Source organism: Strix aluco, chromosome 2, assembly GCF_031877795.1.
Source record: "Strix aluco isolate bStrAlu1 chromosome 2, bStrAlu1.hap1, whole genome shotgun sequence".
Classification (NCBI taxonomy): domain Eukaryota; kingdom Metazoa; phylum Chordata; class Aves; order Strigiformes; family Strigidae; genus Strix; species Strix aluco.
This window is the reverse complement of record NC_133932.1, coordinates 23,419,014-23,446,100: the sequence shown is the minus strand read 5'-3', so window position 1 is coordinate 23,446,100 and position 27,087 is coordinate 23,419,014. Positions and strand designations below refer to the sequence as shown.

Genomic DNA, 27,087 nt, shown 5'->3' with positions numbered 1-27,087 from the left:
CAATGAACCCCAATGGAGGCTAGATACATACACATGCTAGTTAGAAACTACTCCAAAAAAGCTCTCTCTGTGTGTATACACTTGTACATCAAGTGCAATTAAAGATATTTTCATGTATTTCCCCAAAAAGCTGTAAAGGAAGCTGTACAGCAAACAAAGGAAAAGCCAGCTTTCACACAAACCAAAATCCTCACACCACTGAAAGCTAAAATAACCAACTACCTTGAATTTTGCACAGATTAAGAAACAGCTACCAGCAGATCAAGGGGCATCTCCACACAGCCCAGGCACAGGCTCTTCTTTGAAGAGTTTCAGGGATCCCCTCCCCCCTGCCCCTTTTTTTATTGGGGGGGCAAGGAGGAAAGGAAAAAACACAAACCTTTCTGATACTGTCACCAGTACTAAACTGCTACCTTAGATGCTCCTTTTTTTAAAACCCTTTATCACTTTAGGCTTTCTCCCTTACTGCCTGACAAAACAGACAGTAATGCTTATTTTAATTTGCTTTCCTTAAGAAAGGGGAAAAAGTGCTTACACAATGGATACTGACCGAAGTAGCTGACCTAAATGCTATGCTTTGCTGCAGTCTCTCTCCCATCCCTTTGGAGTTAGACAATGAAAAGATTATTTTTCTACTGGTGCTACATGCTGAAATTAGTTCAGTATCCCACAAGTATGTGCTGCTGTTCAAAACAACTGCTACCCAGTGGCAAGAAAGCAGCAAAGAGCTAAACAAAGAAGGAAGCCCAGGGGCAAAGAGGGTAGCATCCTCCTAACTGAAAAAAATGAGGGAAGTAGATACAACTATTTAGCCTCCTGAAGACTAGACCAAAGGCAGAAGATAGTACGGCCACCATACTACTTACAAGATGAAAAATTTCAAGTTATTGCTACACTGGTTATTTTTTAAGGTATATTTTTCTAAATCACTTCCTCTAAGCGAGACTGAAAAATTTACAGAACACATCTGATCCCTCTTGAAAGAAAGGGAAATGAAGAACCTTTTCCAAGAGACTGTGCTTCACGGGTAAACCTCACATACATGTTCACAAAGCCCATGCCATTGGCAGTACTGGACACATACTGTCTACTCCCCAAAACTGAAATATCTTAGTACAAACTATATCCATGTATTGAACTTAAAATATATGATAATCCATGAGCACACCAAATTTAAATTTAAAGCTTGGGAGTTTATGTCAATGGAGAGAGAGGATTTGTTTGTTGAGACAGCAGATTTGAGTCACCTGGCTCATTCAGCATGCAGAAGTTTTACCTTGTTCTCCACTACTTTAACATTCTCAAAAAAACCTGTAGTCTAAACAGACCCTGAAGTTGTAAAGCATGTCTTTTTTCAACTGTTCCCTCCTCTCTTACAAAGGAGGGATTTTCCCCCATTTCTCCTATATCTCTCCTAGGGATGTTAAGGATTTTGAAGGCTGATGGCAACTGCAGAAGGGTGGGAGAGTGAGGAAGTAACATCAGATGACAAGTCCAATCAAACTACAATCTCCAAAGGATTTCAGAACTGACAAAGCATTTATTTGCCTTGTGTTCTTAGCTTTACATACAAAGTATACAGATTGTGATACTTCCAGTAGTTCTCTCTAATTTCTCCTCAAAAAAGGTGGATTTTAGCTCTAACCTCTGGAGAGCTCCTGCACCAGCTCCTGTCCCAAACCATCACATCTACTATTTCACAAATGCTTCTATGTGGAGTCATTGCTACTGTTTGACTAACAATACAAAGCTATTGTGCAAGTATTTACAACCGGCATGCTGCCCAAATTTTCTCAAAAAAGCTGGTACACCAAAGCAGTATACAACACTTCATATTTCTACTAAAAACTTTAATAATTTCCTAGGAGTGGCATTTGGCAGGAAGAACTGTTTATGCAGGACGAACTGTTTATGCAGGACTGATTAAGTCTTGCTGAAGGCTATCAAAGATTTATATTTTCAAAATGAGCTGCTTTTATCTTAAAATGGAAAGCATTAACTTATGGCTTACCAAACCCTGTCAAACCAGGAACATTTATACTGTCAGTATCTACCACAACAGGTATCAAACAGCGTTAACAGCAAGACTTGCATAAACAGGGATGTCCAAGGGCATTTTAGCCTAAAATACCCATGGTATCTACTTAAGCCTGGCACATACAACAGAATTTATTAAAACTTCTATTTTTTTTCTGGGATAGCAGGTACAGTACAATCAGGGTACCCCCTAAAGCTGCTAAAATGAGCTGCTGACTCCTATGTTTATGCAATGAATTCATTCTAGACAGGCAATTTCCAAACAGTTGTGGCAGAGCAGCATGTTTCCATTTAAAACATACAGTAACTCAGCATGATTTCGACAGGAGTCTTTTAGACAATCCCCCCTGGCCCTCCTGCCTTTCCTCCAACAAATGCTTATACATCCAATAAGATCTGATGACAACACCACATTCACGTGTGACCACGGGGATTGCCTGGAGGCACATATCCTGCACATGCATGTAGCCTGCCTACCAGTGACATAGTAGGAAAAAGAGAGTGCCCTCAAAACAGAAGTCTGGCCCCACACACACAGTTGGCACAGAGTTTAACCACCATCTAATGCATTGTTTTGTCAAAAAAAAATCCCCACACTGAATGCATTAAACTACCTACATACGTTTGTGATCAGCACTAAAAGTTTATTTTCCAGTTGTCCCAATACAATGTCTCCTAAAGAGCCTTCTCCATCAGCTCCCTCCTCAAAGATGAGTGCCAATGAAGATCAAACCCTAAACACTACCCAGAAATAGAAAAACAAGTCTCTTCCAGCTGCACATCTTTGCAATGGCATTTAACCACCCTCCACAACCAACAAAGCCTGTTTGCATATGTTAACTTATACACATTCCTATAAGCCTTTCCTTGACCAGAAAGATGGGGGTTTGTTTTGGTTTTGAGTGGGAGGAATTAAAGAAATACTGATATACGAAGTCCCCACTCTTCTAAAGTATTACTTTAGCAGAGTTTCTCCACTTTTCTACTCCTACCACAAAGCACATAACCTTTACTTTGGTGCCTCACACCAGTGTCACCCAGAAGTGGGAAGACCCAGATCCCAACCTCCCTTTAAGGACTCTAGAACACACAAATGGGAGCCCAATTGCTCAATGAATGCAAGACTAGTTGACGTAACAAGGTCCGAAACTCACATTTTCTATTCCATGAACTATACACTTAGAAGTTAATTCTGTGTTACTGAGTATCATACAATTCCTTTTGCAGATCTAGGCTACATTTTTTGAACTCAGCAGTACTCCTACTTTGGGGAAAGTAGGTGCACCCTTACTGGAACTTCATGCCCCACTGAAATTATTCTCTAACACTAAACACAACAGCAGACATGCTACCATGAAGTCCAGCAACACAGCACAGACAGGCAGGAACTATAAATATACTGTATCTGAGCAACAGCGCCAAAGAAAGGAGGAGGGTATCAAATAGAAAGCATCATAGCTACCACTACCTTCAAGTAGTCAACAGAATTGAAGCTGCATGTTTAAAGAAACTGTCAGTAAGGCTTTTTTTTATGCATACCAAGACAGCAGGTTAAAATAAGTTTAGCATTAGAAATATTCAGATTAAGGAACAGTTTCAAGATGTTCATGTAAGTGAACTAGCTGACCTGGACCATTAGACAGGTCTTCAGACATCTATTCTAAGCATTAGATCAAGGGCCTACACTAGATTTTAAACACAAGTAATGTCCAGATAACATTAATTGGTAAGGTGCTTCCGATAGCAACATGGCAAAGCAGACTTTGTTGTTGTTCTAAGCAGCTTGGAGACCTATTCTTCACAGCATGGCCAGGCATCATCACTAATAACTGGCCTTAAACTTGCTTACATGAGGTGCTATAAGAATGTCAAATAAATTGTCAGATACTTGGGGAAGAGGCAGCTGTATTACAGCTGAAAACATTCTGGCAGAGTATTTTCTTTTTCCAGAGGAAAACTCATGTTTTAAACATTTTAAACACAAAACCCTGATCTTGTTGCACTTGACACATTGCCTTAAGACACTGTTTTCTTTTTAAGGTAATGAGTAACTGTATGAAGCAGTGTTTCAGAAGTACAAAGTAAACTGAAGCAGGAGTGAGAGGTTTTAGATCCTGACACTGCACAAGTGAAAAGGAACTTCTTTTGTGAAAGACAGAAGATGAAGGAGCAGCTAGGATTAGAAGGCATAGTGGGAGTAAATAGAAGGTAATAGGGAGACAAAGATAAGTGTGTATACATAAATACTGAAATTGAACAGGCAGAGAAAAGCATCTTCATAAGATAGGATGTCAATTTAAGAAAGTCTTCTATAATAAGAATGCCTGCTTTACAGCTTGGAAGTAGTAGAGAAACATGCATAAATACTTGAATTTAAAGTATTCAGCAATACAGAGCTTTTCTTCACTATTACAATGAGACAGTAATTAGATTCCTGGTCACATAATCTATTGTTTTAAAATTCTCAGCAAATTCTCAGAACCCATCCAGTGTCCTCAGACACGCGAACACTACGTAACAGAGCTTAGAAGCCTTCCACTCAGCTTTTCAGAGAGTACTTAGCTTTAATTCACATATAGAGGCAACTGCCTTGCTAACAAAATACAATACCTAGCTCCTAATCCTTTCATGTCTTTTTGTAAAACTAGCAGCTATTAAGACAATTGCCAACTGAGTCCTTTGATGAGGACTACCATCAGATATGCATATTAGATGTACATTGGCCTATGTAGCTATTTCCTCACAGACTTCAGGTCATTAGCGATCCAGTCAGCTGTGCTTATCAGGGTTAGTAATTCTTACCCACAAGAACATTCTGAAGACTACCATAATGCAGAAGCATATATTCCATTAAATTGACAGGCATTGGTTTCTATAGGGGTCTGGAATCTGAGTAGTTCAGCAGAAGTCAACTGAACTTACAGGTTGCCACCAAAAAAAAAAGACAGAAATGTATGACATGGTTTTTTGTTTGCACCCAATACAGCAGCCTATACAAGACAAAACAGAAATGGCAAATCCAGCTTTCCTAAATTAGCATCATGGCTCCCAACACAGATCTCACTCCAGCCTTTCCCACTCATCACCATCACCTAAAACTAGAATTCCATTTGGATTACTCTTCAATTTACATTCCCAAACTTGCTAGACTCCAACAGCTACCTTCCTACTCAATTCTATTGTACCCAGTTCCACATCTTTTCAATACCTCAGTCAAGTACCCACCACTGTGCACCTCTTAAAATAGAAAAAAATGACAGAACCATCATAAAGCAGCAGTAATCTGATATTAGGTAGATACAAACAGGAGAATGGCAAGCATTTCCCTTTGGTAAGAGTGCAGAGGTCTAAGAACATTACTAGAAATCTATGAACCTGTTAACAGACATCTTGTTAATTGATGCAGCTACAAAAGACACTGAGCAGGTGTTTCAGTCTTCTCAACCAAAAACTCACCAACATTTCAGAAGAAATGGGACTTTCCCTCTCTCTCAACCCATACGTATGACCAAGCACTATAGCCTGTATTTTGTCTAGCTGAACAAATCAGTGTACTGTTTGATGCTTTCATCAAGATAAAGACTGAAGCTGTGCAGTGGAACATTTTCACTTTTTTACTCTATAAATTGAACGATTCAAAAAAAAGCTTTCACTGAGGACTACATAGTCAGTAGATTACAGAGGTAGTTGCAGGGGCTGGTAAAATATACTAAGCCATGCACGTTGCTATAGCAGAAAATTCTAACAGGCAGCACTTTCTAACACCAGTTTGTAACTCCATAAAATGCAATTACACCACAGGCATTAATGGTTTTAATTGAACCAATTATGTTCTAAGAGGTAAAAGACTAAAAATACATACTAAATTATACAAAGTCTTTAGCCTAAATAACACTTGGGAGTTAACAAAATACTTGTGGGAAAATATATCACAGATGGTCAAACAATGTAGCACAGTGATATCCTATGCAAACACTATCACTTTGTGGGGTTTTTTTGTTTTTTTAAGCAGATTCTTGTTTCAAGCTCTGAACAGTGTGTGTGGTGGTCAAGGCTGAATGGTTCACTATATATACTAAAAGTATTTCCCCCCTTTCCAAAGAAAATACTCTCTCCCCAACTCAGGCTCAAATTCAGACATTCAGAGAAAGTAAATATTAAAGATTTCTATTTTTCAACACAAACACTATTTGTAACATGTCCATCATGACAAAGAACTGAGGAGGGAATGTGACCAGAAGTCCATTTCCTCCTGCTAGTCACTCACTTAACTATGGTAGTCCATAATGCTTAGGACTCAACTAGGTTCTAGCATCACACTTTAGGCAGCACTTACCAAGAAGCACTTTGTTCCCATCAAAGCACTCATTCAAGGTTTTTCAAGGCTTTATTAAATAAAGGAAAAAAGTCAGCTGTCTAAAGCAGGAAGTTATACTTTGATAGGTTAAAGGAGATAGTCCTTGAAACCAAAAGGAAAATTTTCAGAACTTGAGGCAACATCATGATTCATTTTATCGTGAATCCAGCAAGCCTCAAAGTCAATCAGTATAATATTACACTGTAGAATCCAGGCTGATATAAGTAAATCCTGCCTATCGTTCAACATTTCCCTCCCAAAAAAAGGGAAAAATAAAAGAATGTGCAAAGATCTCAGGATTGGGCATGGTGCCATGGTCACCCTCCTGTGGGTGAAGGGGCAAAGCACAGGGTAGGAGCAGTGGATGTGAACTCCAGCAAGACAGACCTGCACCTGCTCAAGGCACAGGTGAGCAAGGACAAGTTAAAGCCTCTGTAGAAAGCTAGCTTCTTGGTCCTGGTCTGTCTTCTGCTACTTATGGCACACAGGTAGAGCTGAAGAGAGCTGGGTTTCTTCACACTACACATCAAAAAGCTAACTTGGGGAGGCATGGCTTGCTGATGTCCACTTAGTCTTAAGCTACCTAAAGGGAAAGGTGGGGGCGGGGGATGTGCCTAGAGCAAAGAATGAGACAGGTTCTCCTCCAAGGTACGCAGGAAAAGACAACCAAAGGCAACGGACGAAGTTGCAGCAAGCACAGTTATAGTATTAAGAAAGAAATTTTCACAACAAGGGTAGCCAAAACACTGGGAAAGGCTGCCAAAAGGGGCTGTGGAAGTACCTCTTCAGAGATTCAGCACAACCCAACAAGGTCCTGTGAAACACAATCCAACAGCAAAAATGGCCCTGCTTTGAGTGTGAGAATAAACCATCATAATCAAGTTAACTGTGCATCCTACAACAGTCATGCATAAACAGTTATAAAATTTTCCACTAGCAATAATATGGGTATGCTAATATGGTGTTACGGATAAAACAGCAGACAGACTCAATCCCAAAGGGTGAGTCAACAACTTGCTGATGTCACTGCCAAGAATAGACCCCAAATCTTTTACTTCCTCTCCCCTCTGTAGAAGAACATACTGTTACCACGCAAGACAAAGGGAGGACTATTTTTATATATTTTTGCACAAGGCATAGTATAAAGATCTCCACAGACAAATGTTTGAAAAGCTTTGTTTCTCAAGCATCCTTAATCCTCTCTCAAAATCCCCAATTTTTATTTCTCTAAGCGATACACAGTACAATAGCTATAAGCTACAAAATTCCCATCAGTCCTTAATTATTTTGTTTAATATTAAGTAAAGTCAACATCATTGCAAGCTTTAAGAATAAATTTAGACTACTACAGTAAAAGTACCCACACATATTGTATTTTCTCAAGTCTGTTTAACTTCTATTCTTTCCCAAAGCTTCCTACTCCAAAGCCAGTAAATTACTTTTGGTGCTACGGGGTGCCAGGCACAACAACTGTCTCCTGTCCCCTTCATCAGAACTCAACCTTCTGAACCAAGAGACTACCTGTACCTTCGCTGTTTAAACTCTTCAAGCGTCAAAAAACACTGCTGGCTGAGACTATCAGGAGTATAGGTAGACAAAGCCAGCCAGTAGTATCAGAAGGAATAATGAACAGATTGTTACTTGTTCAGAAGTTGAGTGGTATCATTTCTATCCAGTTTTCCTACTCTACAAGTGTAAAGGAATTGCTAATACCAAATACATATTAAAAATTAGTCCCCCTGCCCTACCTGTGATGAGGCTATGGCAAGCATTTGACAGCTGAACAGCAGCACTTATTCTTGGTTGCTTCACCACAGCCTTTCCCGCTATGTGTGGGACACATCAGATCCATTGAGTTACTTAACCAACACTTAAGTCACTATCTAAAATAATTGCTACCCTTCTAGAGGCATAAGAACTTACTGCCAGTAGAATATTAATATGAGCAACTTTGTATGTATGCTTGGAGCTTCAAAGGTAAATACATTTAAGCACATTTCTGCTTCTTCAGGTTTATTTTGCTTTACACCTTTACTTGAAGGATTAGTTATGGAAGCACCCTATCATTATGTAACTGTATGAATTCACACAGTATTCAACTCAAAGACTGTTTTCAGTTCTAATCGTCCTCCCAAAAGGGGCCAGGAAAGACACACAACACAGTAAAGGATCAGACATGTGGACCACCTTCACACAACAACCAGTTAAAACACATCAGGACCCTTCAGCCTGGAACAAGGATCCTATAGCTCTGCACTGCTCAGGATTTCATGGACACAGTGAACAGAGTTGTGCAGGGCCATTCACCACCTCTTCCAGTACAAGAATTGGAGAAGAGTAAGCGGAAGCCCACATACTGGAGGCTCAAAACACGCCCAAGAACTGTTTCTTCACACAAGCAGCCATTAGGCTGCAAAACCCTTTTCTCCTGGATACTCCTGATGCAAGAGCTCTAGGTAAAAACACACCTGGAGCCATTAAATACAGACTGAATCACAATTCGTGGAAGCTGGGATTGGCATTGCATGGAGACACCAACAGGCATCTCCCTGTGCTTACCCTGTTCCTCCCTGGCACTCTACCATCCACAGGATGAAAGACAGCATGGGCTTGTTTGGGCTTGGAATAAGACACTGGGTTTATCACAGGTTGTCACCGAAGTTTTCATTTATTTTTTTAAACTAATTAAGAGTATATATGTTTCCACAATAATTATATAGTAAGTGACCAGTTTGAGGTTCAGAAGCCAGGAAAGGGTAAGATACAGGCAGGACCATCTGAATTTCTGTGCTTCAGATGGATGAACCTGGGAAGTACGCAAGTTCTGAGAACTCACCGTGTTCAGCACAGCCATACCATCCTCAGAAATACAGACACCGTCATCCACAATGTGTCCATTTTGATGGCAGGCACATTGGGAAGCCCAAGTGGTTCAGTGAATGGTTTTATTAAGAGACAGATCTACCCACTTACTACTTCCTATACCCCAGCATTCCACCAGAAGAATTATGTGTTTTACAGCACTGCCTACATTACCAGAAGCATTCCAGGAATCATGGTTTAAAAAACTCAGCTATTCTATCATTAAGATTACCGTTTGAAAAACTGCTCTGTAAATCAGCCTAATAGCTCACTCACTCCTGAATCTCATTTTACAAGATCTAGCCTTACCCCTGTTCTCTGCCAGAACCCAACAGAACACCTGGCAATGGTGAGCCAAAAGCACCATGTGTAATACAGTATAGGAAAAAAGCCAAATACTTTAAAAAAAAAAAAGCAAATTCCCTCTTACTTCCCTCCCACATACATAGATTTTTCCAGACTTCTGGGACATAGAGCACTGGTCTGTACTACAATTTCGATTATCAGAGGACCACTAATGAAATGCAACACACAGAGCTGCACCATAAAACTCCCAGAGTTCGTGTTTTCAAACTGCCAGTGAGGTTTTAGCATTCTTTCAAGGCCGGTAGACCAGCTCTGCAGGACGCAGGTCACCTCTGCCCGAGCTGCTGCTGCTGCTGGCAGGCTCTCACCCAGGCCTGCTGCCCGTCCCAGTCAGAGGCTGGTGTCGCAGTTCCCGGCGAGAGGCAAAAAAAAAAAAAAAAAAGGATGCTCGGACTGGCACCCTGAAACCAACCTAAAGTAGCACACTCTGCTACTTTATCGATTGGAGGTCTGAGGAACCGCTGAGCTGGGGATTCAGGGGCATCTCCAAAACCGCACCTAAAGTAAAATTCTCCAGAAAAAGGAGATTCAGAACAGTTTATTTACAGGTTACCACAGCTGGGCTAGAAAACATTTTTATTAGGGACAACGGCTCGGCTAACCGCCCTCACAAGCTGCCCACGGCGCATCCCCCCGCGACACACCTGCCTGCGCTCGCCCGTGAGCCAGCCCCCCCCCCCCCGCCCCCGCCGTGACGAAGCGATGCCGCTTTCAGGCGGGCCCAAGGGGGACGAGGAAGACGCCCGGGGCGGCGGAGAGCCTGCGGGGGACGGGACGGCCTCCCACAAGGCCGGGGAGAGGCCCGCGGCCGAGGCCTCCCTGCAGCGGCGCGCCACGTTCGGCTCGGGAGGCCCTGCCGGGCCCCCGGCGGCGGCTCCGCCCGCAGTGGAAGCGCCTCCGTCGGCAGGGCCGGCGCGAAACTCCCAGCTCCGGGCCCGTCCCCCCCCCGCCGCCGCCGCCGGGGCGGGAAGCAGAGCCGCCCCGGCGCTGGCTGAGGGACAGCCCCCGCCGCGACGGGGAGGGGAGAGGAGGGAGGGGGAGGGGACACCGCCCGCCCCGCCGCTCCCCCCGCCCGCCCCGGCGCCCCCAGAGGCAGGCGGGCGGTCGTCGCCTGCTCGCCCGCCGCCCCTCGCCCTGCCGAGGCGACGCGCCGCGACGCTGCCCTCCCCGCGGCGGAGGCCTAGGCCGCCGGCAGGCGGGCCGGGGCGGTACCTGCGCTGGAAGTCCGTCTCGAAGGGGGCCAGGTAGGGGTCCCGCTCCAGCAGCTGCGCCAGCTTCGGCGGCCGCGGGGGCTGCGTGCTGGCGGCGGCCGCCATCTTGCCCGCCGCGGGAGCCGCGCCGCGCCGCGCCGCCGCTATATACACCCGGGGAGGGGGGCCGGGGCGGGCGGGCGAGGCGCCCCCTGCCTCTCACCGCCCGGCGCCGCCCACCGGCCGGGGCAGCCCGCCGGGGCCGGGAGGCGGCCGCCTCCGCCGCCCCTCCCCGCCCGCCGTGCCAGCCGCCCGGCCCGCGCCGCGCTCACCCCCCTCATCCCCACCCCCTCGGTGCCCGGTGCGGCGATGTGGGGGCCGCGGGCGCCTCAGGGGAGGGTGCGTTGGGGGGGGCTCCTGTCCCTGCCTCCCTTTGGCGCGGGCGAGCCCGGGGTCCGGCTTCGCAGCCCCGTCTCTCTGCCCGCAGGGGGGTGATAGCGGGAGGGGGGGCGGGGGGAGTGTAAAAAGAGCCGATCTCCTCAAAACGGTGCGGGGTGTCGGGGCGGGCGCGGACCGGGCCTGGGCCGCGGCGCTGCCGGAGCCACCACCCCCCCTGAGGCGAGGGAGCGCGGCCGGAGCTCCGGGCGGCCACCCGAAATGCCGCTGCCGAGGGGCTGGGCGGGGGGGCGAGCTGCGCCCCGTCGGGAAGGGAAATAACAAAGGGCTGTGGGAGCCGACCTCCCCGGCAGGGCAGGGCAGGGCCGAGCCGGCAGGAGGGGGGGGGTCTGTGGTCGCGGCGGTCCTCACTTTGTTTTCTTAGTGCCTCTTTGATGTCTTTTTCAGCGTGTCTGCTGCCGGGTGAACTCTGCGTTCCCACACACAAAAAAACCCCCACACCAACACCAACAGCCACCCCCCCTCCCCAAACAGATTTGGTGGCATCGTGAGTGCTGGAATAAATTTCTCGACTGTTTGATAGGGTGCTGGCGTGCTCACAGACAAGCTCAGCAAAACAAGACTCCGGGGGCATCCATGAGTTCTCATAAACACCGCGTCTGTACAGCAAAATGTCGCTGTACTGGACACATAGAGAATCCTAAACAAAGTAAGATTAATTCAGCTGATCCTAATGCAGCTCTAAATGCTGAATAGCACAGGTAGATTGCTGTGGAAGTTTTTGACCTAATATCAGCATGTCTCGTTTTTGGATAGGCCACCAAATATCCAAGGCAACTAATCACTAGCCTGACCATGCCTCTAGGCCAGCATTTAGCACTTTTATTTAAGGTCCAGCAATTTTGCTTTGTTTAGACACGTAGTGAGAACGTTTATTTAGAGGCCTCTTTTGAATGCTTTTCGGCCACGGTTTGTAAACCCTTCAGCTCCTAGATACCTTATCTCCTTTCCACAACCATCTCCTAAATTGTAATCCTCAGTTTGTAACTCATCTCCCCTATCCTGGCTTCTTCTGAATTTTGGTGCTGCTTCCCCTTCCTGTCTGCCAGATAACTAACAGCACAGCACGTAATGAACACTGGCAATTCATTTATTACTTTACACAAAATTGGCTACAGTGAAAGTTTCCGTAATGATTTGTTTCATCAGCAGTGTATGCTTAACTACACTATATTTCCTCCCTTGCAGCAGTTTCTAACTACATATATCCAAGTACTTTTGTCCTTTTTTCCTTATAGAGTGCAGCAAGTATTCTCTGTCCTAAGAATGAGGAGGAAGTACTGTTCACTGTAGAAGTTGCCCCAGCAGAAGGACCAAGCAGTTTTTGTTTGTTTTTTGAAAGAAGCAGCATCTATGCTGTAGCAGAATAACCTATCATATCCAGCTCTCCTAGATCAGGATTTATTTTTTTTTTCCAGTGTCCACCATTTCTTCAGTCTCACTGGAGACAGAGAAACTGTTTTTAAAATTTCCTGTGCTTCTTAAAACTTTCTGCGTGGAACGATTTCAGTGCCTGTGCCAAACCAAAGTTTAACAACTCTTACCATCTTCTTGCTTCTTTCAAGAAGCATCTGCATCATTTTCTTTTGCGAATGTGTCGCTCTTATTCTCACAGTTAACTAGTTTGGCAATCTAAAAAGAGAGAAATTTCAACTGATTATCCAGAATGATGAGATTATTTTTTTACAATAGTTAGGTGTTAGGTGTTTCCTGTGCTGCTGCTTTGGGGCTTCCAGGTGTTTGGTGCTGGAGGGGTCACCTGCTCTTGAAGTGGAGGTAGGAGAGCAATTCCTGCAGCCTTTGAATTCACAAGCATAGGAAACAGGAGCTTCACTCTTAGCACAGTCTCTTTGATTTTCTTCATTGTCAGGAAACTCAAGCAAGTTCACAGCACCATTATTAGCTCTTTGGCATAAACACAAGAGAGAGATTTATAAATCAGCATTAGCAATTTCTGTAAACAGTAGAAATACAGCTGTGACTTTTGGCTCCCTAAAGACAGGGACTCCTTCTTAACCTTCATTTGAAGATTTTACGTAGAAATGATACAGTGTGCAGCCTCACATCCAAGTAACCTTGAACTTCAGGAAGTTAAATTCTGCAAATAGCCCCTGTCCCTATAATAGACAAAGCCCAAATGCTATATTTAATACTCTGTGAACTGGGAGATTGATAACCATAGCATTTGTATCTACTCATGTTCCAGTTTACAACTTGGGCATGATTTTATCTGCCTGCTTTGTCACAAGTAACTCAAAGATACTAAGGCGTATATTACTGTGATCATCTATTATATCTAGCTGAGATTCAGAGGCTGAGGTTGGCTCTCGGCAGACTCCCATTTAGTCCTCTACCTGGAGGCAAAAATGGCAGTTCAAACAATGAATATTGTCCCAACAGCTGAATGCATCTTTGTGCAATTGTCAGAGATTGATACAAAGCTGGCAGCTGCTGCTGCCAGTGGAAATAGGAAGAGGACTGTTTGTAATAACTGCTCTTTTGAGGGGACAGCAGTGGATCATATAGGAGTGCTCTCTAAGGCATCTGTCTGGTACCTGGTTAACCACTGAGGCTGGAATACATCAATCCACGCTAAACTCGTCTTTCAAAGGATGCTTATGCTTAAGTTAGGTATACTTTAAAATGGTGCATAGCAATGCTGAGCAGTAACTGTATAGTTACAATTATTATAAATTTAGATTTTTTTGTAATATGCAAAGTTCAAATAGAAATCAGTTTTGGATTAAAGAACATTCAAGATCTGGAAAGCATTGAAGCAAGAGAAAAATGGCTACTCTTGTCATGCATTACCTCCATTTTGATTCCCTAATATTTTCCCCTTATTCTGCAAAAGATGAAAGAGATGCTAAACTGTAGGAACTGGGTTAGGAAAAAGTATTTTTTCATTAAGGCAGTGGTTTAGATTCTCATCAATACATCTGTTCGTATCAGCCAGAACAGATCTGTGTGGTCTCTGGTCTTGACTGGCTCTTGCAGACCCAGTTCCTGAGCTCAAGGTGTTTCTAAACCAAGTGTCTCAGAGCAGACCTGGTCCCTGGTCTGGGCCTGGCTCTGTAAGATGCTTCTAGACCTGTCAGAGTCATCTTTGGGGTACAGGATTCTGCACTACAGTTGTTGTGCACTACTGCTGATTTCTAGACTGCCCAATCTCACAGCTGTGAGACAGATAGATAGATAGATAGATAGATAGATAGATAGATAGATAGATAGATAGATAAACTCATACAAGAGTTACAGTGTGGTTCCTGCCATGCTGGTTCTCAGATTGCCCAGAGCAAGAACACGATGAGGGTTTGCTGCAGTTACCTTCTAGCCTGCAGGGAGAGAAAGAGGATGATGGCCAAGGATGATGTGTGCCTGGTTTTTATTCCAGTATAGAAATAAATGGGGCATTGCAAACATTCATATCTGGATGCTCTAGCATGGTCCCAAATGCCCTCATTAGCCTGTTCCATCAGCTGTGCTCCATTTTAGCCATGGGCAGTCTACAGACTCCTAGTTTATTCTGACCTAGAAGAGATGGGAGGTACCAAAGACAGCAAGATATTTTTTAATTCTGCTGTTGAGAACATTTAAGAATTACTGATCTCTCAAAGTGACAAGTCACAAGGCGTGTCCTTTGTATGTTTAAATTCAGTACTTAAAAGCTGTAACCAAGATTTGTCATCATTTCAGTCTGGGCAGAGGTTTTCCCAGTTCCTTTTCCTTAAAGCCTTTTTACATCTAGGTATGGTTGGCTTACTTTGCTTGCTTGCGTGTGAGGAGATGTATGCATTTTTTATTGCCATTGCACCATTTGACATCTTAAAGATGAGAAGTTGTCCATGGCCAAGGACTGGGAAACACAGGAACACATGAGCTCTCCCCTGTGCCTATAGTAGATCCCACAATGGGCACTATCAAGAAAAGGTGTTCCCATCAACAGAGGCAGCTGTTCAGAAAGACTGGTGTTTCATTATTCCAGAAGAATTGATTCTTGAAGGATTCCTTGTGTCCTTTATAGAGTATCAGACATCTGAGTGTGTTACGGTACACATTGCAGCTTCTCACCTTTGGACTGGTTTCTGCACATTCAGTACATAACACAAAATGGAGTTCAAAATTCAAAAGAAAACTTGCTTACTTTGCCACATTGGCGAGCCATACTTACCCCTATCATTTATTCAAGAATCCATAAGAAATTAATTGCACAGTTGCCATCCAGACCCAATACAAGTGCCCCCCCTTAAAAAAAAAATCATCATTTATCTTGGTAGCCTTCTCAGACAGGTCAAAGATTGGGAATGGAGATTAAACAAGCTACTTATCCCTATCTTCTGATTCTCCAAGGTGAAACGCATAAAAGAGAAATGGTCAGGGTTGCACAGTTGCTGCCAAAGCTAGACCTCAACAGCATGTCACAGTTTCATAATTAAAACTGCACTTCTAGCAAGGATTCAGCTGTTTGATTACATATGAAGAACAAAGCACATACCCTTGAAAATTGCAGCAAACATTCCAAGAATCTGTTAGTATATCCATTAATCAGTTTCTAGGTTTGGGGGTTTCATTTTTGGTTTTGCATTTGGGTTTTTTAAGAAATGTAGAGTATTCATCGAGACTGTCTTTTAAGGTCTTACATCTGCCCTGTCATGGTATCAAGAGCTTTAAATACAAACACGTCTTTAACGATCAAAACTAATGTACAGTCTGAAATACTAAAAAGCCAGTTTCAGGGTTGTCACATTCCAGTAAGCGCAGTTGAGGGGAATGCCATTTGCACTTACCATGCAGAGCAAAATGAAAACACGTTCCAACAACCTGAAAGTCCTAGATAATGGCTGCTTCTTGCTTTCACAATATTGCAGTATTGTTATGATTTGGTGTTCTTATTTTGTAAAACAGAGTATCAAAAAATGTAAATATCTTTTATTGTTGTGTCAAGACACTTCAAAGTGTGATACCAATTAAAAAATATCAGCAGATGTAGAACAATATTTGTTGTGAAAATGCCTATAAGTCTCACCAAAAAAAAGGATTTAATTTAGCAGAAAGTCTTTGGTTTCAAGTAAGAATTTGTGAAACACATCACAGATACAAAATACAGAAGAACTTTAGGAATATCATAACATTTTTGAACCTTGTATATACTCTGTTGTATTTATGCTTTTTATATGTATTTCTCCAGAGTAATTACTGCCAACAGTAACAACCTTCTACAACTGTCAACACTTACATTTCCTGGTATTTGCATATGTGTTTATGTGTTGGGGGAGGAACATAAAATATTTGGGACTCTCTCCTTAATTCCATACTCACAATACTTGATAACTGTCACCTCTGTCTTACCAATCTCTTAACACTTAGGAAATAAGTAGCTTGAGCTCTCCAGGATAGTTGTTCCAGAGGAACATTCCTGCTATTATTACAGCGAGCTTCTGTAACAATATATTGCTACTAAACAAGCAATTTATTAATGCTAACCAAATATTGTATGGTTTATATCCAATACACTTAGAATTAAGAATGAAACCACACAGCTTCAGCAGCAGTTTTGCTTTCTTGCTGTTCATTGCTAGGTCTTTCCTAAAATCCCTGAGAAATAATCTTACCTAGGAGGTCTCTTGAAGGATGGTTGCATAATCTTACATTCCTCCCTGAAACACTATGGGCATTCAGGCTGTCTGGCCTTTTACTCAGAAAAGAAAGTGAGGTTGCCAGATAGTTGTTCAGAGGGTAACACATCTAATCCTGGGGGAGGTCAAGTGAGGTGAGAAGAAAGGAGGAGATGCATATTGCTAATGCTCTGACAGCTCTGTCAGTATAAATTCATTAGTATGTGAAGAACTATTTTAGTTTTCAGAAAGCAGAATAGCACCTAAGTTGCATTCATGAATTTAAGTGTGTACTGAGTTCACCACAATAAAAACTGATGAATCCAGTGGAAATTGTGTGAAGTGTAGAAAGTCTAAAATGGTTTTTGCAGACAGGCTCTTAGATCTTGTCAGTATTAGTTGTCATTTAGTTTTTAATGGCAGTTGGTGGCATTTGACCACATTGGCTCTCAGCTGCAACCAGTAGTGTTTTGAATGAACAGAAAGATGGGACAGGGACAAGTTCCTTAGTGCTACACTCAAAATCTTGCTATGAGCAGAACAGAACACCATATATGGAACTAAGAACTTACTGTTAGTCCAGTAATATTTTAACAGTATAATTGTCTAAATTATCTGGTTAATATGGGAAAAAAACCCACCCTCATTAATAGTCCAGTTTAACTTGTTATACAGAAAACTTTCTATCAACTGTGCATTTTCCTGTAATTTTATGCCCCGCTTCCCAGTATGCCTCTAGGTCCTAAGGTTGACAGTTTAAGCCTTCCTCAGTCAGATGGGGACATATGTGCTATACAGGGCATTGGCCTCCTGAGGTCTTTGCCACACACAGCCTGACGTTCATGGGAGGGGTGAGTGTCTCCTCAATTTTGAGGTTCCCAGCTGAAGTCTGACAACTGCACAACAGCCTCTCGCAGATGCAGTTGACATTAAGGACGCTGTTGGTCACGCAGCGACTGCCGGGGGTGGTCAAATCCTTTCCCCCAGCAGCACTCACAGACACAAGCTCACATGAGTTTAGCAATAGTCACTCAGGCACTAGGCAAGCAATGGCAAAAAACCACATGTACCTGGCTAAAATTCCCGGTTTTGATAGATGGTCTGCTGAACACAGGCTAATCAATACACGAGCCCAGCAGAGATATTGCAAACTCTCCTATGACTCAGGGTTTCTTAACAGGACTGAGTGATGGCTCTTGAAAACAATCATTTTTTTCCTTATAGTCTTGCGTGATGATAGCACTTAAGGGTCTGAGGGTATAATAATGTATAACCATTGTACACTCACCAAAGCTAGTATAACAACTAAAATTACAACTGTAGGGTGTCAAGCTAAGTTCAGGTTTCTGTAGATGTCAGAGACCATAGTCTTACTTTTAAGGTAATGAAGTAATTTGTATCTCTACATTGCACGTGTGCCTATTGTTGGGCATATGACACACTATGAGATAGTTCGCAGTGATTTCTGGATGTATATGACCATAACTGAATCCTACATAGATAATGGCACAATGACTGGAGCAATTTCATAATCACATCTTGGTCAAATTCTGATGTAAGTAATTGTCAGAACACTGAAAACTAATATCCTTACATATGTAATGCACGTCTTGAGCTGTTTTTTTTCTGGAATCTGTCTAAAGAGCCTATGAAGAACATCTATCATGTTCAATAATCCATCTTCATAAATGCACATCTCTCATCTCAGAAATGCTGTAGCAATAGATCTCCAGAGTTACCTGATTATCTCTGGTTGAATAATCATGCAAGGTTATGTATTATAAACATGAGTAATGTTTTGATACCGTATCAGCTTCAGGACCCCTGATCTCCACCATTTTCTACATGTCTTAAAATATCCCAGTACATTAAATGAAGGTGCAGTCTTCACAATCCCGATGACACAGAGCTATATTTACAGGTATGCAATCCATTGCTGTAAGTGATTGTATTTTATACAATACAGTTTTCCATTGGAAGTATTTTTGTACCTCAGTGATACACACCTTTTCTTCTTACAGCACTCAAAATGGTATGTTTTATAAATATAGAAAGCTTCATCCAAGACAAACACACACACACACACTTATTTTTGTTAGAAACAGATATTCATAGATTAGTAAGAATTACATCTGTCTTCACACAGAGAAACAGGTTTTCTCTTGCTTGGGGATGAATCTTTTAGGTTGGATCCTTTGTCTCTTATTACCTAGGTTCATATTTTGCTCTTCTTTTTAATCTGCCATGACATTTGAGTTAAAAGTAGTATGGCTCTCACTTTTCCTATATGCATGTATCATAATGAAAATACACAGTAAAGAGAACTAAGCGATATTCAGCTTACAGTGTGCATACATTTGGAAGGGATTGCTTATACTGTGTTATCTGTAGAAGATAAAATAACCAAATAGTAGTAGTAGTAATCTCAGTTATCCAGGATAAAGCACCTCCCTCAGTATGAGTTTCTGAGGATATCCAGGTTAATTATCTGCATTCCTGTCTCCTGAATACTTTATGTTGAAGCACATAGTAATGAAACAACTACTTCATTACTACATAGTAGAAAATTCATGTTGTGTTATTAGATAACCTTAGTAATCCTCCATCTGTTTTTATTTTGCTTTGGTCCATCTCTTCTTTGTAACAAACAGCTGAACATTTATGTTTTAAATCAAATTGTAATCTTTACAATTATATTTAATTTTTCACCTTAAGATAGTAATTACAATCATGTATTATACAGGTAACTTTTGGTTTTCCAAGTTAATGTGATCCCAATTCCATTAGAATAGTTAAGGGCTGATGGCTCTCAGTCAGTGTTCCTAAGTTTCAAACACCCTTCCTTTTTGATATCTCTTTGAGCCTTTTGTTTATCTCAGAAGTCTCCCTGAATGTTGGATTCAGTTGCCTAATCCTACTCAAGAAATGGTTGATATCACTGCCTGATCTGATTTTAGTTTAACCAGCCACTCGGTGCAGATATTTCTTACGTTTGTGCATCAGCTCCTGCAGCAGGGCATCATGCACCAGCAGTCACACTTCTCAGGCAGTTCTGGTTTCTCCTGCTTGAATATTCAGCTTCTTTGTTAGAACTTCATTCTCTTCCTCTGCCTGCTTAATGAGAATAGCCGCCCAGGTATTCAATCCTTTTGCATTATATCACCTTCTCAGGCAAAAACCAGGCTCTTCATTTTCCGTTTGTCCCATAGTTCTACCAGGACGGCCTACCAGAAGGCCATCACCAGTGATCAGGTTGCACTTTGGTGTCTGTACAGGTGAGGCGTAAGCAATTAATTGCCTTTTCCCTTATGCAAATCTTCAGTTAGTGAAGGGGATTTGTTCAGTTTCAGTTCAGGTAGGGGATTTGTTGGAAATACTCTTCCCTGGTTTTCTCACGTTGTTTCCATGTGCGTGTTTGTGCTAGGCCTGTTTTCTTACTACACTATTTCCTACCACTGCATACGTGCATGGACTACTTTTCTGCTGCTTTTTACTTTGTTGTCCCCCTTTTACCACTTTTACCAAAGAAGAATATCTGAGACTAATGGCTGACAAAAATAACAGTTTTTACACCTTGAAACTCATACACTCTGGTGGACTTTTTCTTTGCTTTCTTGTTTACTATTATTTAGTGTCCCCTAGATCACTTCTTCCCTCATATGGGTTGCTAGCTCTTTCCATACTGTGCCAGTATTTATATAAAACTAAATGCATTTTTGTGTGCAGGACATCCACTACAGCTCTTTAAATGCACTCTGATCCTACTTCAAGGCTTGTCCATCTCGACTGTGTGCAAAACTTTGAACAGAGTCTGACAACTTTTTCTGCTTCTAATACATCTCTGCCTTTTTTTTGGTTTGTGATCATCCAGATGATACAATCTTTCAAATTCTGATCTTCCTTTTAAAGCTCATACAGTGTTATGCATGCACTCATAGTAGGCAGTTGCTAGTGCAGGAACTGACTGATTTGCAAGAATCTGTACCTCAAAGACTTAGTCCCTGCTGAATATGCCATTCCCGCATCTCAGCCATTTCCTCTAAAAAGGGGAGGAGGATAGATGTTCCCAGGAGCAGAGTGGGTATGTCTAGTAAGGGGTTGGATTTGGTTTTCTCCTTCCTTGATTCCCCTGTCAGTCCACCTGATTTTGTCCTTTACAGGTAAGCCATAATAGAAACAGTCTGTACTCAGCTGAGTCAAGAGAAGGGAGAAGAGACAGAGATCTCTGATCATCTAGGACTATGATCAGAGGCTTTTAAAACAAGTATCAGCAAACTTAGGGCTTCCCTCCAGTCTCCACCTATCATCAGCTTGCTCTGGCTGCCATCTATTTTCTCCTCTTTTTCTCAGATTTTCAGCAAACTGTTATCTTCCATCACAGAGACTGCCACTTACCCAGGCAGGGTTTGCCTGGAGTGAGTCACAGCCAGATCATAGACCGATGTAACTACTGTTTCTCTGCTTTCCTTGGATCGTTAGTGATCCTGAATCACCTGGGCTGCCCAAAATTCATTTGTTTTACTGTAAATGAGATATGTGCCAGGACACAGGAATACACACCCGATGCATTCCTGGTCTTCTGTGATGACAGTAGGCGTCCGCCTACAAAAGTTTTTGTGGAGGGTTGGTTGCTCACCAACATACTGGAAGGTCTCACAGAGGATTTGCTCACATTCTCCACTGATTTGTTAGCATTCAAAATCTTGTGTACTACACCATATACATAGCGCTAAGAATTTACTGTTAGTCCAGAAAATATTTTAACAGTCCAAATTATCTGATTAATATAGAAAAGCCTCACTTTTCTGATGTTATGGTCACTTTTCCAGTGTGCCTCTACGTCCTGAGGTTGGCTGTTTAAGTCTTGCTGATGCAGATGAGAGAGGGGGCTTGCTTTACAACAAGTCATCAGCCCCTGTGGTCTTCACAAGAAGAACAATGATGTTTGTGTTAGGGGGTTCTAATTCCTCAGTCTTGGGTATGTTTGGTTTTACTTTTAAACCTCTTCCTTATACCATCTGCTTCCCTCTCATTGAATCCCAACTAGTTTGAGTATTCCACAATATCTTTATTCCAGGGCTTCAGCAGATATCTGCCATCATCTGCAAGTTTATTCCACTATTATAAATGTTAACTCTATTAAAATCAGTAGTTGCAGCAATATAAAACTGTAATTCCTTAGTGGAGAATCCAAGAGATAGGTTAGAGAGCAGTAGTTGATTTTTCAAATTCACAGTAGTTTTGCTGAAATACACAGTCAGCAGAGCTGTATAAAACTGGAGGTTGTTGCATTGTTAAGTTCAAATTTGTCATTTAGCTACTTGAGTAAAGTATCTATAAATGGAAGACAACACGAACATTTATAATGTTGCAGTATAAAGGCCCATTTTACAGTCTGCCTGCAATTTAGTAGTTTGTCAATATAGAACATAAAAAACTTGAGTCCAGTATCTCTTCCAGTTTGTTCTTATTTTGCAGAATTTGCCAAATTTATGTTAAAATTCTGACACAGGTTATGAAAAGCCTTATATCCATGACTGTTGGGGCCACGAGCAAATCAGCTGATTGTGCACTACTCTGTTACATTAACCGACTGGTCTTAGATAAATATGCTGTAGAAATACTTAAGTATTCAAAATGCACTGTCCTGGTGAAAAATTACAAACATTTTTATGTGCTGTTTTAATCCAGCTCTTTTTCCTCAAATAATCTGAAATACGAATAACTGCGGTAGGATAAATGACAATACATGGACCAGTAGGTTTACTGAGTGTCTGGAACCCATCTGCCATTTACTTTGTGTCATCACTGTGACATAACACAGTGTTCTAGGCAAAATTATTGTTATAGATATATATTTTTGTCTTAATATCAACCTTCTATAAATTTAACTTTTTTTTTATCAGTGATATAGTTCACTGTCTTTGGTCAGTCAGGTCAGTAGTAGTCAAATACCAGCCATATTAGTACACTATAAAGAAGGAATAATTTCAAAAGTCTTTCATGTCTTACCCCCATTACTCACAAACCACACTAAGTCCTCTCCTGACATTTTTCTGTTGGTCATCATCTGGTTCTTTTACCGTTTGCGGTTAAAGCATTAATTTAGGCAAATGAAGACATTTCTTCATTCATAAGATCGTTGTCCAAATTGTTAGAATTATTTGTTCTGTTTCTTCCTTCTGTTGTTTCAGCTGCACACAAATACTGAATTGCTCTTATGGTTCATGAATTGTCTGTTGCTTCTTGACCTATGCACTCCTTCAGCTGTCTCCTCAGTAACTCCTATGTTGTCATCTCTTTCAACACATGCACAAGAAAAACTCACAAAGGTTTCCATCCTGGGAGCTGAGTCATTCTCTAAATCAGGACCATCATCCTCTGAACACAAAATCTTCCTCTGCGGAACTTGAGGGCAAGTATTACCTATGTGAATTTACATAGGATGTTTTAGATTCTCTTACTTTAAATTCCTTGTGTGTCTGACTGGAAAACATAATTTAGCAGTATCCACCAAAATTTTCTTTGTATTCGCATCATATGTATTACTTAATGCCAAAAACTTATCCTTCTCAGTTCTGTGTTCTATTTCCTCTATTTTTTAATTAATTGTCATTTCAAAATATACTCATCACTGCTTTGGTTTTTGTACATACATCTAATTTCTGTGAACTGTGACTACTTTCCTGTCATCCAGGAAACCTTGAGTGCTCAAGGAACATAACCTCCTGTACAATCAAATTGTTATTCCAATTATACCATTAAAAGACGTTCACAGTGAATATCAATCTGGTTCAAGTTATCCGATATACTTAACATTTAAAAGGGCTGACTAATGAGGACATATATTAGACATCCTGAAAGCGAGGAAAAGGGAAGACCAACTGTTTATTTCTTTTCCTTTTCTTAGCACTATAAAATACCACACACATTCTTTCTATTTTTAAATTAATGGACTTGGTTTTAATCTTGTCTCTGTGCTTGCCAAAAACTTATACTCTGGTAGGTTGAAACCACTCTAGCACTACTACAAGTTATTAACACTTATGATTTTTCCTGTTTATGTCCAAATTGCTGGGTTACTTGCAGCTCTAAATAAGATATACATGAAGACTTCTGAAGAGCCCTGTGTTTGAGTTATATTACATTGCTTGAAATAAAACTTATCAGCTGATTTCTCCAGTATAATTCTTTTTATGTTTTAGGAATTTTCATGCAAGCTCTGTTTTTATAAATACTGCCTCTATTAAATTTGCAATCTCCCAAATTAATACTATTTTTTTAGGTTTTTTCCTTGGTTTATTTGCTTGCATATTTTTCTTATCCCTATCACTTGTCTAGTTCTTTTTTGTTTTAATGTGAATTTTTTCCCTCTTTTCTTTTTTGCAGTAAGTCATGTGGCATTGATATCCTTAAGGAATTTAAAGTTACACAGAAGAAAATTGAACCCCATGCTGACAGATGAGATAGGCTTTATGGTTTCTCCATGATCTCATTGCATGTTGGTAAAGGGACAGGACTGTGGAATACGAGATACAAGTGTCATCAAAATACTTCCCTGGTTTTGTAAGGAGTTGCACAAGGAGTCATTCCTTTGTAAAATGAAGCATGGGTATTCATAACTGTAAAAAAAACCCAACACTGCCAACAACAGAAAAGTAACTGCCATATGTTGTTTCTTGTTTTTCTCATTTCCTTTCTAGAGAATGAAGTATATTCATATTAAAAAAAAATAAAGCCAACAGTAAGAAAAACTATCACCTGTTGTCTACTGTTTTTCTTAAATCTAGAAATGTTTTGCAAATTTAACTTAAAACATTAGTCAGATGCCTTGCCCCAGTTTTTCAGATTTAGAATAAACTGAAGTATTTCAGCTTTTAATATCTGTCCTGCTTGTTCACGTGATTTCATCTGTATGTTGGGGACCAATTTTTCGTAAACATCAAGACCTCTTTCAACACTGACACAATAGTGGGGAACTGAGGTGGGTTCTGTTGTATTTCTGTAATAAATTACATTCATTTTATAAACTATTCAAGACTCATAAATACAAAAACAAGCCTTTTTATAAATTTGAATCGGGTACATTGTGCCTTTCAGGTTAATGTATTTTACATACTGCTTTGAGTGCAAGTTTGCATATTAACTGAAAGAGGTTTATTAGTTTTATTCTCTTCATTCTTTTCAAAAGAGTCTTTTGCATTGTATATTAGCTGTATTACTAAAAAGTATAAAATCTTCCATGATAACTTTCTATTATGTTGAGAAGATTCAACAAAGCCCTTAATTTCTTTTGTCTTACGTTGTAAACCTGGATACTTAAGAAAAAAAAAATCTTCCAAGACTACGGTATCTGCATGTAAATATAATACTGTCATTCATAGTTAGAGATAATATGCAGAGGTTATAGCTGTGTGAGCTATTTAAAAATCAAAACCAGCACAGTCAGAATGTAGTCATGTTTGGAGGAGCAGTACATAAAAGTTGTCCCTCAAGAACATACCCTTCTAAAGGGTAACCAAATACAATTATTTCATGTGGTGCTGTATAATTGGGATGACTTGGAATTCCCCCTCTTGTAACACTTTTGATCTATCTGTTAAGTTTGACAGGGTAAGGTTAATCTCCTCCTCCTATCACGGGTTAGGAAATACTTTTGGTGCTAAGAATAGCTCATTAAAGACGGATGGAAAGTCTCCTTTTCCAATGTACATATTAATTACCATAACACTCAGTGAATTTGTCTTTGCTGGCAGAATAACATACCTTGCTGCTGTATCAATGAAAACAGAGTTTCTTGTTGATTAAAACTGTCACTTGCCTGGAATAACTAGGTCCAGTGAAGTAAAACCACAGAAAGTGGAGCGAGATTTTGTAAAAATACATGGTTCTGTTCTAAGCAAAACAGCACCTATTTCTTTTTAGAGAGTATTTGAATTGAACACAGGACTTTTGAGTCAGTAAGCTCAGATGATCTGATCCACTGTTGTTCTGGACCTCATATGACCCTCTGCTGAATTACTGGCTTTGCAGCAATGTCACCGATGGCAGAAAACACGTTAGTAAGAAAACTTACCAATGCGCTTAAACCTTAGAACTTGCTGTGAGCAGTGGCAGAGACATCTGCGGCCTGAAGGCGTAGGCAAACCACTCCTTTCTTCCTACAATACACATGGAAAACTCTTGGTAAGGACAAAGGGCTAGAGAATATGTACATCACCCGATCTGTATGTTCATCGCCTGATCTGTGTCTCTTTGTTTCCACAGGAGCACCTTTCCCATATTCTCTGCCCCAGCACAGAGAGAATCACTGTGTAACCACAGTTTAAGATGTATGCTACAATGCTTTCTTCTATTTAATCTAAAAGAATTTTTTTGACCCACCTCCCAGAGTACTGTGCACTGCAAGTAAAATATATCCCTAAGAAATGAGTAATATATGCAGCCTTACTTGACTTTCCTTTCAGGTGCTGAAATAAGATACTCGTTTTCTCTAAAGTGTATGTAGATGGAAGTCTAGAGTTTATGAACTGCCAAATGTGTGACTTGGGCATAACTGCCAGAGTTGCAAGGCAAACAAGAAGCTGCTGAGCACTGGATAGTGACAGTACTTGTCTAAAATCCAGTTAAGGATCCACTGTTCCCAGTAAGAAGCGTAATCCATCTGTAGAGTTTTTACAATAGAATGGGCACCTCCAGGTCATCATCATCATCATCATCATCATCACAAAGTGACAAAGTATAGAAGAAAGATTTCAGTATACCTTCAAAGGACATGGTGCTAGGGGAAAAAAATGCTGAATAAATTATTTCAGCATAATTAGGGAAAAGTTAATTAGCTAAGGAGTCTATTATTCAAAGAAAATGGCCACCACTGCTGCTGCAGAGGTGAAGAAAAGTTAAAAAAAAAAAAAAAATAATGCGTTATTTTCATGCTTTTAATAAAAATTCACAGCATCTTATTGGAACTTGGCCAATTTTTCAACAAAAATCTTACCAAAAACATGACATAATTATTTAAACACTTAACTGTGACACACTCTGGTATTGAAGGGAAATACAAAGCATTAATTCTTTTAGAAACTTTTTCCAGTTGTTTAAAATCTTTTCTATGAATTTGAAATCTTGTCTGTAAATTATTTTTGGTCTGTAGGTAATCCACAGATAATCTGGGACTAGCATTCATAACTGGAAATTTGTGTTC

At 41.1% G+C, this 27,087-nt stretch overlaps 1 protein-coding gene and 1 long non-coding RNA gene across 4 annotated transcripts in view; one reads left to right on the top strand and one right to left on the bottom strand.

Annotated features, from left to right (window-relative positions):
- GBE1 (1,4-alpha-glucan branching enzyme 1) overlaps positions 1-11,029 on the bottom strand; it is a 171,367-nt gene extending 160,338 nt beyond the window's left edge. For all 3 annotated transcript variants that reach the window (XM_074813398.1, XM_074813408.1, XM_074813414.1), the window contains exon 1: positions 10,835-11,029. In XM_074813398.1, coding sequence (XP_074669499.1) covers positions 10,835-10,938 — 104 coding nt within the window. In that variant the 5' untranslated portion in view covers positions 10,939-11,029. The remainder of the gene's footprint in view (positions 1-10,834) is intronic.
- On the top strand, positions 10,700-24,640 carry LOC141918668 (uncharacterized). The gene is made up of 5 exons (XR_012621759.1): positions 10,700-10,866; positions 11,656-11,917; positions 21,713-21,861; positions 23,078-23,298; positions 24,273-24,640. It is a non-coding gene; the product is annotated as an uncharacterized LOC141918668 (long non-coding RNA).
- Positions 24,641-27,087: the final 2,447 nt, after the last annotated feature.